The 16,381-nt window shown below is 36.7% G+C and overlaps 1 protein-coding gene across 3 annotated transcripts in view; it reads left to right on the top strand.

The window, feature by feature from the left end:
- The window catches only part of ABHD17B (abhydrolase domain containing 17B, depalmitoylase), a 16,188-nt gene extending 4,353 nt beyond the window's left edge, over positions 1–11,835 (top strand). Inside the window, exons 2-4 of one of the 3 annotated variants that reach the window (XM_039384822.1) lie at positions 1,834–2,308; positions 9,667–9,744; positions 10,308–11,835. In XM_039384822.1, coding sequence (XP_039240756.1) covers positions 1,842–2,308; positions 9,667–9,744; positions 10,308–10,527 — 765 coding nt within the window. In that variant the 5' untranslated portion in view covers positions 1,834–1,841 and the 3' untranslated portion in view covers positions 10,528–11,835. Of the gene's footprint in view, positions 1–1,833; positions 2,309–9,666; positions 9,847–10,307 lie in introns of all 3 variants that reach the window. The other 2 variants (XM_027752161.2, XM_027752162.2) reach the window with 2 other exon arrangements.
- The last annotated feature ends 4,546 nt before the right edge of the window (positions 11,836–16,381 follow it).

Consider the following 16,381-nt stretch of genomic DNA (forward strand, 5'->3'; position numbering starts at 1 on the left):
TTTTAAATGTAAGAGAAGTAAAGAAGGAACAAAAAGAAGTGTAGGGTTTTTCCTATGCGTAAGACAGCCTAAACCTTTTCCCAATCCCTAGCCATCCTCCATAGACTCCTTCCATTTGTCCTGACTCGTGCATAAAAATGAAATTTGATGTTCATATAATCTTATCTGACGGATGAGAAACAGATGAAACATTGATGGAACAGATGAATTATTCCAAATATGAGTGACTAATTGGGCTGATTACATAGATACCCAAGTTTATTGTTGCTTTAGCTGGCAGGAGTGTGGTCATTAAGAAACCATCTACCTTTTTATGGAAGTTGATCAGTGCACCCTTCCTGCCATCTCCTCTAAACTGTTAGTGTTGATTTCCCATATCTAAGCATCTGTGTTTTCCCTCTGTTTTGGAGAAAACTGGAGACTTGGGATGAAAGCTCTTGGCTGCAGCAGCCCCTTTTTTTGTGCCCTACAAAGAGAAGTAGTATTCCCAGAACACTCATGCTGTTTGTCAGACTGTCTTGCCTGTGTTTGCTACTTTGAAAGTCTGCTCCATTTAGAATTGTGTTGCAGTATGCATTCATACTCTACCACAGGGAAGAGACCATTCATGCATCCAAAATACAGATGGTTGTTCTGTGATATATGTTCAAGTGTTTTTATAGCAGTGTTCTTGAAGCTTTTTTAAAGAGAAATTTGTGCAGGCGTGAAAACTATACTTGTATACAAGTTAGAAGACAAAAGTTGAAATACGACCTAAATATTGTCAGTTATTATAGTTAGCAGTAAGATTTTTTTGTCAGATGACCCTAATATTTCGGAAACAGCACAGTACTGTTGTCATCTGAAATCTGCTTAATTTGTTCCTATTTGTAAACTTAAGGCTATCAGTCAAAGCTGGTATGTGAAGCTGAGAGTGTTTCTCTTCACAGGGACTTGTCAGGAGGTGAGTTGGAGACCTGTAGATAGATTTGACATTAAAAATTTGTTTAAGTTGAGATGAAATGTCAGATGCCTTAACACAAGGAAAGAAGTGTAAGTGCTTATCTTAAGTGTTCTGGTTTCCAGCATGGTACTTGGCAAATTTTATTGCTCTTCCCACTGCTCAAAAAAACTATCATCACAACAAAGGACTTTTTCCCTGATGTAAATTAATGTCTGCTTTTGAGGAAACATTTATGTCAGCCAGTACATGGGGCAAAGATGAGTTTGTGGCTGGATTTTAGTGTACCAAAGCTCTGCAGTGTTAGCTAAGCGACAGGCGTCATGTTCTTTTGTCTTCTAAGCTTTGGCCTTCATGCACCTTTCATACTCCTGATACTGTCTGGAGGAGCCCATATCTCATGAGTGCAGTACATATTCTCTGTATTTAGGAAATGCCATAGTGATTTTTGGCTGCAGAGATCTGCATAGCCTTAATACATTGCAACACTGCCAGGTGGTTTAATTGTTCTTTGAAACATATGTATTTGTCAATGGGAAGAACACTTTTTGTAATGTCATAGGATGAGGCCCTTCATTTCCTCCAAAGGAGCTCCAAAACTCATGCTTGTTCTTACCCTGGGTAACCATATTTAATTTTGATATTTATCAAAGGGCTTTAGAGTTATCACTCTTCTTCAATAATGTGCTCACTGTAAAGTAACTAATAATATCAACTTAGATATTATATGGAAATATACGTGTATATATATTTGAATCTATATTTTGTTAAATGTTTCCACTAAAATTATGTATTATTTTCTAAGACACTGTTTACATTTTTCATTAGGTTTTTTTCTTTTTTAATATAGGATTGTAACTAGAAACTGATATCATTCTCTCTTCCTGTTTCAGAGTAGAAGATGAATAATCTTTCCTTTAGTGAATTGTGTTGCCTGTTCTGTTGTCCACCATGCCCAGGGAAAATTGCCTCCAAGCTGGCATTCTTACCTCCTGATCCCACATACACACTGATGTGCGATGAGAGTGGTAGTCGCTGGACTTTACATCTCTCAGAGCGAGCAGACTGGCAATATTCTTCTAGAGAAAAAGATGCCATCGAATGCTTCATGACTAGAACAAGTAAAGGTAACAGGATTGCCTGTATGTTTGTGCGTTGCTCACCTAACGCCAAGTACACTTTGCTCTTTTCGCATGGAAATGCTGTTGACCTGGGTCAGATGAGCAGCTTTTATATAGGACTGGGTTCACGAATTAATTGCAACATCTTCTCATATGATTATTCTGGATATGGTGCAAGTTCTGGAAAGCCAACAGAGAAGAATCTGTATGCTGACATTGATGCTGCTTGGGTGGCTCTTAGAACAAGGTAAGACATTAGTTGCCATTTTTCTTCTACAGCATGCTTTTCAAATGGTTTTACTTCATTTACATGTATGATGTAATGGATCTGGGTAAATACATTATGGTGGGAACAAAAAGTCAAGACTATGAATCGGTGATGTTATCTCAAATGGAATAAAACTGGACAAGGTTAAAATACAAATTGGAAGGATGTTGTTTCTGTGTTCTAAGCCTCTGGTTTTGGCAAGATAAAATAGTAAGATGAAAGACTGGAGACATTCACTGATACGGGTGAGAATCCTAGGCACCAAATAAGTGCAGCTTCTTAAATTTGAGGGCATTATTCACCATGATTTGTTCCATTTAGATCAATATTCTTCTTGTGTTACAAGCACCCAAACTACAAAACATATTTCTTTTAAATCCTATGCAATCATAAGAATAGCTGTGCACAAAAAAAAATAATCTCAGCATGTTGTGCATTTTGCACTGAAAAGGTGTGAAACCCTGAATTTAATGTAGAGCATCTTTGATCATTGCAACTTGAGCATCCTGTTTAATAATTACAGTATCAGTGATGTGACTTAGAGTAATGACGTGTAAAGACTTCAAAAGACTAGAGCCTGATAGTTGTCACGGTGAGTTTAGAACTTGGTCAATGTAGTGTTAAAGAGCAGATTATCCCTTTTCAGTGTTTCAAATATACATATTGTCTTGCATTTCTTTTACATTATAACAACAGTATGATATTTCTTTTCAAAGAAGTGTATTTTATTGGTGTATTAAAGTAGGGGAAAAGCTTACTATCATAAGCATTATTCAACCACAGAGGACAGATTTTCAGCCTCATATATTCGAAGACATGTATACTGTGTTGTTAGATTAGGTGTTGGTGTTTATTTTTATTATGGTGGAAAGTTGAGATATGATTAGATCTGTTCCATAAGCCCAGCACTGCAACAGGTGCACTGTTTGTAGTTGATGGGTGATCTGGAAGTTAGCTACTTGGTCAAATACCCAGTGATAGTGACCAAAAGCATAATATGGTTTGTGAACGATATGGAAGATAGTCTGAATTATTTAAATGAACCAGAAAATGTGAGAGAACTGGATGGTGAAACAATACTTTTTTATGTCAATTTACAGACTCTGTTTTATGAACTAATTTGTAATTATTGTTGCTTTTTCCTCATAATAAATGTCTGAGTAGAAAACCTACAAGGAAATGTAATTACCATTTGAATTCTCACATGCATTCTTAAACAATGAAGTGTACTTTCTCTAATCAAATAAGATTGTTCATTATTGATAGGACAAGGGCTAATGACTTTAAACTGAAAGAGCGTAGATCTAGATTAGATATTAGGAAGAAATTCTTTTCTGTGATGATGATTCGGCTCTGGAACCAGGTTGCCCAGAGAAGAACAGGTTGCCCAGAGAAATTGTGGGCAACTTCCCCCATCCCTGGAAGTGTTCAAGGCCAGGTTAAATGGAGCTTTGAGCAAACTGGTCTAGTGAAAGATGTCCCTGCCACAGGCCAGGAAGTTGGAATTACATGATCTTTAAAGATCCCTTCCAACACAAACCATTCAATGACTATAATGTCCCATCTAAGCATGCTCTTTTCTGAGCAGATGTTGTTTTTGGGGGAACCTCTAAATACATATTACATCTATCTGCATTTCTCTTCCATTTAAGAATGACCTCACCTCAGTCCTATTTGTTGTCTCTGTTTATTTTTTGTGTCAAAACCTTCTATAGAAATGAAATAATTCTGTAGTGTGTCTCAAGTTTGGGTTATGTCTGCCCAACTTGTGGATTTCACAAATGTGAACTGAATTTTGTCCGTTGCTTAGAAAGAGGTTGATGTTACTACTTTTATCTGTAGTACTTAGAACAACTTTCCAATTGGTTTTGTCCTTGTATCTGAATGTTTGGTTATCACTCCATGGTATCTTTTTGAGCCCTGAGATAGTGCTCAGCTGTGTTTAACTACTTGATGAATATCTGGACCAGAACAAAGACTTTGAACATTTGCTGCCGTATTGATTCAGTTTCCTGGTCTATCAGTTTACACTGGCATCATCTTCAACATTTTATAACCTGTTCTGCAAAAGCAAATTAATTCAGCAAGTTTTTTGCAGGATAAATATAAGTATAGCTGTAACTCCTTTGAAATTCTTGTTGATGATATAAGGGACCCTAGACTTTTAAACTGTGCCTCACAGCTTGTGATGTGATGAAGAATGGAGAAATGACCTTTGGAGGTTGATCAGTTACCCACAGCTCCCTGCGTTCCTGGTTCTGGGAAATGGGATCATAGAACCCAGCACTAAAAGATGTTTTTAGGGTAATTGAAATGCTGATGTGGACTTAGTTCTACAGTCAACAAAACTGATTGTGGTGAAGACTTGGTAGCATCTTAAGCTTTGTATCTTTGAGGGACAATCCAATGCTCATCTGTAAATCAGAATGACGATCTGGTGGGGACTGGACACCTGGGGTGAAATAGTCTGGAACTAGTATTGAGGGTGATGGTGAGATTTTGCTGTAAGGGTATGTGAATATTAACACTGATGTAAGTGAATACAGAAAGCTAATTTGGTAGCAGAACAGAAAAGGTAAACAGCAGATGCAGATTCTGAGTCGTGTTCTTATTCTTTACCTGTTTTAAGTGTTTTAATAGGAAGCAGTAGGTACCTATATAGAAGCTGCCCATGAAAGGAGGCAACGTGATTCACTGCCTTCATCATGTTAGGAAAAGTTATACATTATTGCATATTCATGTGCATGGAACTATGTAAACGTGGCAAGTGAAGACATTCTTTTTCTGACTGTCATAGCTACAAAGTGTTGAAATGCCAGGAGTCATTTTGGGATACGCCTGTTTTCTGCTGTTCTGGTCTCTGAAGGCCTTTGATGACACCCTAGCAAGGGTGGAAAGGTTTAACCAGCCCCAGGCAAATGCAGGGCAAGTAGCACTCCTTCAGAAACCTCTGAAGACTTGCCAGAATTGCCTCATGACAAGATTTACCTGTAAGAAGCCAAACAACCATTTTCATTGTTGTTTGTCATGGGCTGTCTAATAATTGAAAAATTGAAGGCTAAATCTCACCATCAGATCGATGTGTCAAAGTGAACAGGATGTCCATAATTGGAACAACCAGATATAGGAATAAGATTGAATCTGTTTGGATGTTGGCCAAAAGCGTTCGTTTGAGAATTCACAAATTAATTTTTTTTTAATTCAAAAGTAGGTAGAGTTTTTTTAGCTGGAAGTTGAGGTACTGTAACTTTGTATATTTGGAGATAAATTGAGCTTTTATTTAAATTGATAGGAAAAAACTCAGTTTTGAAGAGAAATCTTGTTAATAGAACAAATGTATCAGTAGCATTGTGAAGTTTAGAAAAGGCCAGACTGTCATGAGAAAGACAGAGAAGGTGCAGTTTGTTGATTACTGTATGTATGGTCAATAGACTTGCCTTTCATTTAACATAGTTTCTTTTTTCTTCTCCCAGTGTTAAATATTTTATACACAAGAAGGGGAACGAGCATGTCAATTGAGGAGGAGCTGTACACTCATGAATTTTATTCATGGCCTGGAATGTTGATAGTTAAAGATGTGGATAATGTTCGTGCCCTTCATGTTCTGCCATTTGCAGCTGTAATTTACATGTTATGTCCATGATGACAGAAGATTCTGAATGTACATTGAAAATTCCCTCAGGATGTTCCTCTTTGTTCCATGTGCCCCAAGCGCTGGTGTCAGTTTTCTAAATATGTATGTTGCAATATCTTTAGGAACAGTAGCTTCTCGAGAGCATCTATTGCAACTCTTCATTAGTGTAAGCTTCAGAGGTGTTATGGAAAATGTACCCTTCTAAGGTTGATTTTACCGAGGCTTTATTCTGTTGTTGTAAATTGAGTGAGTGTTCTAGATTAAGAACAGTAGTCTCCCTTACGTATGTCAAGGTCAAAATAGCAGGTATTCTTTAAGAGCCTGACAGTGTATCATGGCAATTCAAGATGGTATTTGGTTCTTAAAGGTAATTGAAGTTAAAAAACTAAAAAAAGGAAAAAAATCCCAAAACAAACAAACAAAAAAACCCCAAAAAACCCCACCTCACACCAAACAAAAAACCCCAGCAACAAACAAACAAATACAAACCCCCTCAAAAAACCTATGCTGATACAAGTTATCTAAGATTACTTGAATGACCAATAGTGTTTATATTAGTCCTATTATCAGCATAATGAGCTTTCAAAGATATTAACAATTTTTACAGCATGTCTTTGACCTCTTGTCACGAGGACAACTACTTGCAGCATATGGCTCTGTAAATGTCACTTTCCTCTTCCTCAGGATGGCCTGTACTTCTAAGACACTGATTAAGAGAACAATATTACTGTCACTTTTTCTCTTGATCTGACACTTCCTCATTTGGGAGACGAGGTGTATAGTCAACTGATAATTCTGTACAAAACTTCTTGTAGTTTAACTGGCATTTTTGGGACTGTCAAAAGGAGTAGACAAATTTTATGACCAGGGAACTTAGCAACAGTTACTTTTTCAAGAATTCTTCTGTTTTAGATTGTAAAGTCATACTTCTGAGAGATAGCAACTGAGGCACAGTGGACTCTTTCTTTTTCCCAAAGATTTCAGAAGCCTGTCCAAGAGAAGAGGGAAGACTAGAAACAACAGATGGTGATCTGTTTTCCAAGCTGCTTGGATTTTGTTATTTGGGAGAGGGGGGTTTACTGGGTTTTGTTTTTTTCTCTTCAAGCCAGAATATTCAGAAGTCTACTTTAAACCACCACTTTTGGTTATTGGCCTTGCTCTTTTAGTTTTCAAATTGCAAGCCAAATAGTTTCTGCTGGGCACTGTGAGGCAATCTGCTTTACTGTGGCGGAGAAAGGATTACTTTAATCCAAATATAGTAAATGCTTTTCTTGGATTCTTTTTCTTGTAGCCATCATTTATCTATCTTTAGGCTGACAGATCCAAAATAGGGGAAAGAGTGATGAAAAAGAGGAGAATATATGTTCCAAAATATGCTTTTAAGTTGTGCTTTAATTTCCTGTGCATCTTGTAAAACTCACTATCCAAGGAAATTCAAGTGTGATAATTTGCAAGGTTTATTATTGGAGAGCTGTGTTGTGTCATAATGTGCTGTGTGCAATCTGCATGCCATACTAATGATGCAAAGTGTCAGGTATTAATGCAAGTTTTGTTCAGATTTTATGGAAGGGAGAGAAGGTCGTGCTGTATCTTCAGAGTGGACAAATGTGAATTGGGAGATTAATTGTAAAAGGATAGGAGCACATCTGTTCTCAGGTGTTCCAGAAGAGATGCAAAAATAGTGAAGACCTTACATTTGATTTCATTTCAAAGCTTTCATTTATTGTATTTTTGTATGTTGGAATTTTGAGAAAATCTTGTTTATCAGACTGTTTGAACTTTTTTATTCTTCAAGAACTGTTGGGAGGTGGAGGTCTGCCTTGTTCCAGGCTGATGATCGAGTCTTAGTTTTGTAGAAGTCTTAATTTGATCATGATCTGATTATGACTAGAAACTCTTTCTAGGAAACACCAATAGTAATTAAGAAGTCATGATAAGAGCAGAATCCTTGAATGTCTCTGTGCTAATACTTTTAAATCTTATATTTCAGTCTAACAGAACACAATTTAAATAAAGAGATGAATAGTTAAATAGACAATGTTAGATGAGAATAGTGGATTTTAAACCCAATTTAGAAAGTTTATTGGGGTGCCTAATGAGTTCTGATACTGATACTTAGCATTTTAGTGATACTCAAATGTGATATTGTTTTTCTTGAAATCTTCCTAGATATAAGTTTTTTATTAACTGTGTATTAAATACTGATGTAACATATGGGACATTTCTTCTGGCTTATTGAAAAGTACTTGTGGATTATGGCTTTTTTGTTGGTTGGTAATTTGAATGTCTTGGTACACGTGAAACATCTTTTTTCCAATGTTCCTGATTTTGAGTCTTTTGGACTTTTAGTGTTTGGTGACCTATACAGTTACTATACAGTTATTTACCCATCTTTATAAGATACTATGATTTTTTCGTTACCTCTGCTTCCCCGACTTTACTGAAGGTATGAGAAATATACTAATTTGATAACTTCTTTGTGGGTATGGGTGGTGTTGTATAGGGTTGACAGAAAAGATGTGTGCATTTATTGTAGATGAGATAACAGGTACACTTTCCTTCCCTTGATTTCCATTCCTTTTAGAATTACAGTGGCAAACACTAAAGTCACCTCATGCTGTTCCACAGTGGCATTAGGCTAGCCCGCTCTCACTTAGAAAGCTGAACAAATTTCTAGTGATGCATGAGAACAATTATTAGTGTTTGGGTTTTTTGGTTTAGTTTTGTTTTTGTGGTTTGTTTTTTTGGGGAGTGGGGGAAGGAGCTTGTTGTTGGTTTCAGGGGTTTTTTGGATTTGCTTTTAATGCAATGCAGTATCTCTTCCTATTTAAGGTACTTTCTTTCCCAAGTACAGATACACTGTTGCGGTCTGACCTGTGCTGAGAGTACTTGGTTAGCAGAGGTCAATGCATCAGCAGCTCACTTCTGCTGTGGGCGCTGTTCTTGCCTACATGACATTCTCCTTACAGGCTTTTCTAGTGTTACTTGGGTAGCAAGGGCTCTTTGTATCCACACTAATGCAGAAAAATATATTAAGTCTGACTTGTATAAGTGTTAACTAGATGTTTCTTTTCTTTACCTCTGTTGATTACAGAAAAAAGAGTGTTTTCACCTTACTATGAGGGAGGCTTTGGCATTAATTTGGTATTGCTTATTGGGCTGTTTTTCTTGTGGATTAGGTTGATAAGACCAAGAATCTCGGCTATTCCATGGAATGCACAATATTCTGACCACTGTCAGTATGAGAATGCTTTAAGTCTCACTAAATTTATGAACAATGTTACCAGCTTGCAGTTTTTAACAGGTATCAGAAGAGTAAAGCTGACCAAATCTTTGCAGGCTTGATTGTGCTCCGTTTGATGATAACCAAAGAGCTAGTAAGGCTTTCATCAGTCTTCTGTTGTAGGTCCACTAGAGTTACTAGTAAAGACTTTCAGCTAGTATGCAAGTCACAACTGTATTCACAAATCCATATTCAATAAATTAAACCCTTATTTCAATATCATTCAGGCATAAGGAAAAAAAAGTTACTGCAAGTGGAGAGTAAATAATTGTGCCTTTTAGTCACAAATGTCATAGAACAGCCTTGCTGACACCCTTCAGAAGATTTTCACCTTCAGAAATGCTTTTTTCCCTTGCTCTGTAGTTGTTTTATCTGTTTCACTTTATATGCCACTTTTTTTAAACCTTTTTAATTTTCTAGGTATGGAATCCGCCCTGAAAATGTGATTATATATGGCCAGAGTATAGGAACAGTACCATCTGTGGATCTTGCTGCTAGGTATGAAAGTGCTGCTGTAATCCTTCATTCTCCACTGACCTCAGGAATGCGAGTAGCTTTTCCTGATACAAAGAAGACCTATTGCTTTGATGCATTCCCGAAGTAAGTTGTGGGACGGGGTTTTTTCCAGCATTTTTCTCTAGTACAGAAGTTTTCGACTAGAAGAGTAACAAGTAGTCTGGTAAATTCTCTGAAATATTTTTCAAGGGTCTAATAAAACAAAAATTCATTGATTTGGAGAAAAATCAATGAATAATAACAAAGAGGAACATTTGATTTGAAGTTCGTAGAACTTTGTAAACCTAGATGTTTCATATCCCTAATCTTTTTAGTGGATATCTGCTAAAGAAGTAATTAGTTTTCCTGTACATAACATGTAAATTCCTAGTTCTAACAAGTGGTTCCAGTCCAGTGAATTGTTAATCTGGATAACTGTGAAGAAAGTCTTTTGCAATATATTTCTGTAAGACTGTAAAACTAAGTAGACCTTAACTGAAGAAAATTCCTGTCATATATTTCAGAACTATACCCCTGTGTTCATGGATATAATCTTTTTCTTACAGCATTGACAAAATTTCTAAAATAACATCTCCTGTGTTAATAATCCATGGGACTGAAGATGAAGTAATTGACTTTTCACATGGCCTAGCATTGTTTGAGCGTTGCCAGAGACCTGTAGAACCACTGTGGGTAGAAGGAGCAGGCCATAATGATGTGGAACTCTACGGACAGTACCTGGAAAGATTAAAACAGTTTGTCTCACATGAACTGGTGAACTTGTAATTTTCTTTGTATATTTATATGCTTTTTTCATTTCACTGCGGAACTGCACAACTTGATAAATACGTAACATAAAACCTGAATGTTGTGTTTTCAAATCATCTTGGTTGCCTTCATTAAATGTACAGGTAATGATTTGTTAACATAATTAATGAAGGTTTTAGTGCCAGCATTATAAACTGGAATTACATGATCCTGCAGTCAAACTTAGCAGTTCATATGCCTTTGTGTGAGGTTTTTTCTTCCTAGATGTAAAAAAAATCACAAGGAGTACTGTAAGAAATTTTAATTATATAAAATCAAATGCTGTAAAAGTGTTGCCAAGTGCTTTAGTGTATCAAAAACAAGTTTATAGATATTTTTTAAACATCTCAAAATGTACTGTGACTTACTCTGTTGCACAGGTGTTACTAAAAACCAGACTTCTAAGCAGTTGTTCTCTAAAAATGTAATAGCCATGATTTTGAGCAATTACTAATGTATGTAATAAGAACAGACAGTCACTGGAAATGATCCATGCCCTGTTATAGGGGGAGAGGGTCAAAATAGTTATCTTTTCCCATATTTTTCATATCTTTTGTGCTTAGATTTACTTTAGTTATTTTGTACTTGTGTTGTCCCTTACCTTTCAGGTTAAAAAAATTTACCTATTCATGTCCTCCGGAGTCTTAATCTTGCCAAAATAATGCCAGAAGTTATCATTGTTGTAATGCAAGTATCATTCACATCATTGCTACTGAGGCCACAAATTACTTCTTTGAAACTAATAAGACTTTTAGAACCTAGAAGACTTTATGGACCATGTTTTTTTTTAAAACCAAGTAGTTTTAAACATTGATTGTGTAGAGATACAGTGTTTCATTCAAAAGAACCTGGAAATTTATCCAACATTGTAATAAACAATTTGCAAGTTTGCAGTTGTCTGATCAGGCTTACTTTTGAATGCTTAGTGCAAAACCTTATTGGTTTTTGAGTATTGTATAGAAATTTTACTATTCAGGCCTGGATGGGGTGGGAGAAAGGACAAGAAGAGAATGTTGACATTTTTCTGTTAACTCATAGTGAAATAAAGTCGCCTTTCCCTAGAATGCATTTTGCGTTAATAAAACTATGAAAAACAAACTTAATTATATGTACCCTATTTGGAAACAAAATAATATTCCAGCAATACACACTGTGCTTCTAAGGCCTTATGTAGTTTAATTGTTCTGCTTGTTTTTTGTGATTGAGACTGTTGTATACTTAAGTGTAGCTTCAAGTATTGTGAAAACTTTAAGATGTGTTGATTAAAAGTAAACAATATTCCACAAACTTGCTCTTCTTCCTTAGTTTTTTTTCAAAGAAATACCGATGGTTGCTTGCAATATCAAAATGCTGAGCAATTCCCCATTTATTCTAGGAAATCTTAGAAGTAAAGCGCTAACCCATTGTTATGAATTGTCAGCACATTTCTTCATCAGCAGCGACTGTTCTGATTGCCCTCCCACCCCCAGGCCTCATCTTGCTATTATTTGCCATTCAGCATACAGGTTTTCTGCTGCAAAGATGCTCGTAAACATTCTTCTGTAATGAATTCTGATATTTCCTCCTTCAAAATTAAAAGGATGTCTTGTCTTGTGCATTTTGGTGAGTTAACTGAGTTGAAGGAAATTTTTTCTCAAGCAGCTGGGTTCTTGTTTGTCTTCTTGATCAAGTATGCTTCAGTGTGTTCTGAAATTCAGAATATATTCAGGCAAAATAACATTAGATTAGATGATTTTTATCCTAATACAAAGTATTTGGCTAAAGGTGTGTAACTCAGCTTTATTACATCATATTGAATACATAGTTTGATTTCCTTTTCTTGCTACTTTCCGGCCACTATGTCTGTTCTAGACAGAAATAATTACAATTAAGTGTTTAAGTGCTTTCTGTATGATGAATGAAGCCTGTTTTGAGACTCCTCTTCAGAAATTCACAAATAAAGAATGTATAAGTGCAATGATAAGTGATACAGATGGGGGCTGTATTTTGATGGCTTGCAAATTACAGGCAAATGATCAAGTGGCATCGCAAGAACTATCTGATTGTGCCAGGGAATATTATGGCACCCTGTAATTGAAAGAGGCAGAAAAGGTGGCATAGTGGTTTTGCTGCTTTTGTTTCTGTGTTTTGTTGAAGCAGAACAAAAGGCCTGACTAACAGTGTTTTGTCGTCAGTATATGCAGCTGTGCTGGATTACACTGGTGAGAAGAGGTTCTGCTCTCTTTTGCACCACTTATCCATTATTAATTATTACCAGTTCGTTCTGATTTGTGTTTTACACCTAGATTTTTCAGATAAGTTTTTACTTGAAGGAACTAAAATTGGGTTAAGGCAAAGCCTAGCTTGCATTGAGAATTGTATTATATCAGCAAACTTGCTAGTGACAGAAGACAACTCCGAGCTGTTGCAGCTAGGCGCAAAACATGTGACATTCTGGTTGTCTTGTCCTTCAACCATCATTTTGGTGAAACTGACAATGGGTGTTGTTTAATGTTATAAATGCAATTGTCTCACGATAAATAAGAGTTGATTCAGCATTCATTAATGAGACAATGCCTGTATTTTAGGGAAAAAGAAAAGAGCATTTTGTGAACCTTGTGGTGTCATTTCTGTTTTCTTTCTTTAAGAGACAAATATTTGACAGTAAACTGTCTTCTTCAGTTCTGGAAACCTTGGCAAATCAACCTTTACATCAACTTTATGTAAAATATGAGATTACCGTTTAAAAGTGGGGTCTTTTGGACATGTTTTGCTGTGTTACATTCACAGCTACATAAAACTTCTCTCTACTCTCTGCTTGTGGCAGCAGAGAATTCCACTATATGTTCAGTTAGCTACTCTTATTGACTGATTTAAAGCTTGCTTTCCTTTTCAAGTTTTTGGTGGTTTTTTTCGTTTTTGTTTGTTTGGTTTCTTTGGTTGGTTTTTGGGGGATTTTTGTGTTGGTTTTTTTTTTTTTTTTTTTTAGTGGGGAAAAAAATTGTGTGTTTACTTTTGGGTTCTTAATTAGATGACATTAGGGCAGGGTACCTCTCCTATGGAATATTCCAGGTCCTACAGATCCTAATTTTTCTCCCTGTACAGTAAATATTGTCATTACATTAAAATCAAAAGTAAGGAGAATAGCATGTAAGTAGGGGACTGATCTGTTCTAAACTTTGCAGAAAAGGAATTGTGGACCCTGGTGGACCACAAGCTGACCATGAGCCAACAATGCGGCCTTACAGCAAAGGTGACCAACAGTGTCTTGGGCTGTGTTAGGCAGAGACTTGATGGCAGGTCATGGGAAATATCCTGCCCCTCAACTCTGCACTGAGTACAGACACGTGAGCTGAATCTAGGTATTGGCTCTTGAGTGTAAGGAAGATATGGATGTACTGAAGCAAGTCCAGTGCAGGGTCACAGCTATGACTGAAGGACTGGAGGAAGACAGGCTGAGAGAGCTGGGGGTGTTCATCCTGGAGAAGAAAAGGTTTGTCAGGATATTAATTGTGTATGAGTACCTGAGGGAGGGTGTGGCAAGAGCTGGACATTCCCCAAATCAGTATTTGTCACTGAGAGGGCAAGAGTCAGTGATCACACACACTGACATACAGGAAATCTAATCTGGAATCAGAAAACAACTTTTTTTTTTTTCTGTGAGGAAGATCAAACTCTGGAACTGACTGTGGAGGTCTCATCTTTACAGATAGTCAGAACTCAGCTGAGCGCAGCCCTAGGCAACCTGCAGTACCTGACCCTGCTCTGAGCACAAGAGTCAGAGCAGATGATCTCAAGGGGTCCCTTTCAGCCTCTGCCTTTATGTGTTTTTTGTGAAGTATACAAATAATTGAGATATTTAATATTACACATATTTGTGCACCAGCTCAGAAGTGAAGGTTTAGTTACAAGAATTATAATCATTTGATGCTCTCTACTTTTGATGCTTTTATTTTTAAGCAACAGAAAGCAACAAAGGAGACTGCTAGGGGAAGACCCCTTTTTCTCTTAATCATGAGGCCATCATTGTTTGATGCACTGCTACTGAGTCAGACATACCAAAATTTATACCCCAGACAGTGTCCTCAGAGATCACATTGCTACAGCGTACTACAAATGGAAGGTTGAAAAGCTAGATGCAAAGTAGCTGAAAAGAGAAGTGCTCAGAAGATACCTTAAACATTCTCAAAGATGGGACTTGCATTCACAACTACTATGGTGCTATGTGCTTGGCAAGCAGCAGAGGAGACCGAATGGAGATAGGGTTGTTTTGGGTTGTTTCAAAAAACCTGAATAATAAAGCTTGCTCTACTTCTCTGCAGAATGGAAATGAGAAGTTGTTTATGGGGAAGTTTGTCATGAGCTAGTAACTGTGCATCAGGCTTGCTCTCTGTCACTTAATTCAAATAGCATTTGACTCTTTCCAACTGTTAAAAGTTTGTGTGAAAACCAATAGAGCTTAAGTAGCACCAAATTAAATAGCAGCATTAGAACTCTTGAACTCATTAGAACTCTTAGAACTCTTGACATGTAGAACTTCATAACCAATTTGTGTTGTGAGATTATTAATTGTAAAATAGCCATACAAAGGAACAATGTTTCCCAATTAAGAATTTCTGTGATATGATGATAATAAATTCTATGCTGTACCTTCTTCCTTTTTTTTTTTCCTCTCCCTCAGTTAATGTGTCTTGTTAATGTGGAAGGAAGTAAAATTCTAGCAAACTTCTGGTGAAATGGCAAAGAAAATGCTTTAAGAAAGAGGACACTGTAGAAAAAGTGGTCTTAAAAACAGATTATCCTGCCAGCAAAGGAGGACCAACCATAAGAAATTATCCCAGCATTAACTTTTTCCCAGAGGCATTATTAAGGTGTCTTAGTCTAATAATGTATTTCAAAATAATTAGAAAACCTCAAAAGAGTTTTATTGCCTAGAACAGGTTTGTGGTTGGTAAAGGAGGCATCATACAAGTGGTTGTAATTTTAATGCTTCATTTTCAAATTTTTTTGCTTCAAGAAGGCAAATAGTTTTCTAACCTTCAGCAAGCACTGCAGAGAAGACATGAAAGAGATGTTATTGAAGATGAGATAGTCAATTTACCTTTTTATTATGCTAGAAGCTGCAGGCATCAAAAATAGGTAACTGTGCCCTGTCTCCTAGAGCATAGGGCATATCCATATGAATATAATCAGGCTGTCACACTGGGACATTTTTGACTTCCAAAACCACAACACCACAAAAGTTTTTGCCCCAAGTTTTCTTCTGGAGTCAGATAAATGGTGGATTTACTCTATTCTAAAACTAAACTATGCCAAAGATCCAAATAAGTCTTAAGCTAGAACAGCATTTTAAGTCATTTGATCAGCAACTCATCTAGTTGTTTGAAGAAATATAACAGCAGTGCAAGTCTTTCTCTAGCACCTTAAGTATTGCTAAGATCTTTGATTGGGCAAGTCATCAGCTCTTAAAGGTCATACAGTCTAAGTACATTGTAAATGTTGTAAGCCGTTCTAAGGAGAGCAAGGAGAGTGTGAACTAAAAATCACCAGCAGCTTTGTCAGAGCATTATTGATATGTAGGCACATATGATGCGTTGCGATTTTGCCCCAAACATTTATTAAATTAGGTTCGCTGGGTCCATTTGGTAGATGCTGCGCACTATTCAGTGTGATCACTGCTTTAAAAGAGCAGTGGTGGTTACTGCTTTAAAACAGCCTGCCAGGACGGTTATGTTTTGTTACGTTGATAGCAATGTTTTAATTCACTAGAAGCACATTCACAAAAGATCTGGGTGATAAAGCCTAAGTGCTGATAAGGAATTATGGTTTTCAGACCTTTCTACTACCCAAGATG

The sequence above is a fragment of the Pipra filicauda genome, unplaced genomic scaffold, assembly GCF_003945595.2.
Source record: "Pipra filicauda isolate LSUMZ 115617 unplaced genomic scaffold, ASM394559v2 scaffold37_size4185640_pilon, whole genome shotgun sequence".
NCBI classification, from domain to species: Eukaryota; Metazoa; Chordata; class Aves; order Passeriformes; family Pipridae; genus Pipra; species Pipra filicauda.